General features: G+C 45.2%; 1 protein-coding gene across 1 annotated transcript; it reads right to left on the bottom strand.

Moving 5' to 3' along the window:
• Window positions 1–4: 4 nt before the first annotated feature.
• LOC108357840 (carotenoid isomerooxygenase-like) lies at window positions 5–1013 on the bottom strand (the record flags this gene model as incomplete). The annotated part of the gene is made up of 3 exons (XM_017608912.1): window positions 5–94; window positions 183–244; window positions 305–1013. Coding segments are annotated over 3 exons (861 nt in total), but the record flags the coding sequence as incomplete, so codon positions are not given.
• Window positions 1014–1018: the final 5 nt, after the last annotated feature.

The raw sequence follows: 1018 nt of genomic DNA, 5'->3' as shown, positions 1-1018 counted from the left end.
CATTTGGCGCGGCCACAAATACCGGCTCGCTGGGGTAACAATTCGGTTCACACCACTTTTCTATGGTTTTCGTTTCCACATCGACTTTGACGAGCTGTGCGCAGATAGGGAAATATAAAAGTACATACAAGTGTATGTAAGCTCTAAATGTAGACACGGAAACTATGAAATGAAATACTTACAGTTCCTGGATTTTCAGCATCCACATCTGAACTAATTGCATAAAAGTAGCGGTATTTTTTACCTAAAATATCAATTCAAATAAGCTATGAAACCCACACAGGCACAAAACCATTAAACCTACCCAAAAACTTGTCGTAGTGGAAACGCGGTGTCTCGCAACCCCAATCGCAAAGCAACTCTGGTCGCACAAGTATGCTTCGATTACTCAGCTGATACGCCTCTGCCGTGCTATACTCTAATGTGACTAAATTGATCATTGTTTCACCGTCGACTCTCTCTTTCGCCTGCTCTCTTTCGTCAGCACCAACGCTGTACTCTAGCATCTCCTCTTCCTCCAGTTTTTTCAGAGCCATTTTTGTTACATCCTCGTAATTCGACTCGGAGTGCTTCATCTTCGGTGGCGGCTGCAGGCGCGTACTTATGCCCGAAAGCGAGAAAGATTTCGCCACACGCCGCTGATTGGTTGGCCGCTCTTTGAACACCGTCACATCGGCATTCTCAGCGCCCAAGGGCAGCACAAACCGCAATGGGCGTCCACGAAAATGTGACGCATAGTTCGGATTCGATTGCATATTCACAATGGACTCTAAGTACATGCAATTGATCATTTCCGGATCCTTATAGCAGCATATGTCGATCACTACGTGGTTGTCTTCCTCATACTGATTGATAATGTGTAGATAGAAGAAAGCTTCCGATTGAAAAGTGTAGCGTACTTTACCAGTTTTGCGATCCATTAAATGGAACAGCGTTGGCTTATCCTCGAACCATTTGAGACACGAGGCGAGTTGCTCATTGGATACAGTGGCTTTGACGAATTCCGTCAACGAAACGG

This window comes from Rhagoletis zephyria, unplaced genomic scaffold, assembly GCF_001687245.7.
Source record: "Rhagoletis zephyria isolate East Lansing unplaced genomic scaffold, Rhagoletis_zephyria_1.1 Rzeph_scaffold_85531, whole genome shotgun sequence".
Classification (NCBI taxonomy): domain Eukaryota; kingdom Metazoa; phylum Arthropoda; class Insecta; order Diptera; family Tephritidae; genus Rhagoletis; species Rhagoletis zephyria.
The sequence above is the reverse complement of the archived record's forward strand: the minus strand, read 5'-3'. Positions and strand labels throughout refer to the sequence as shown.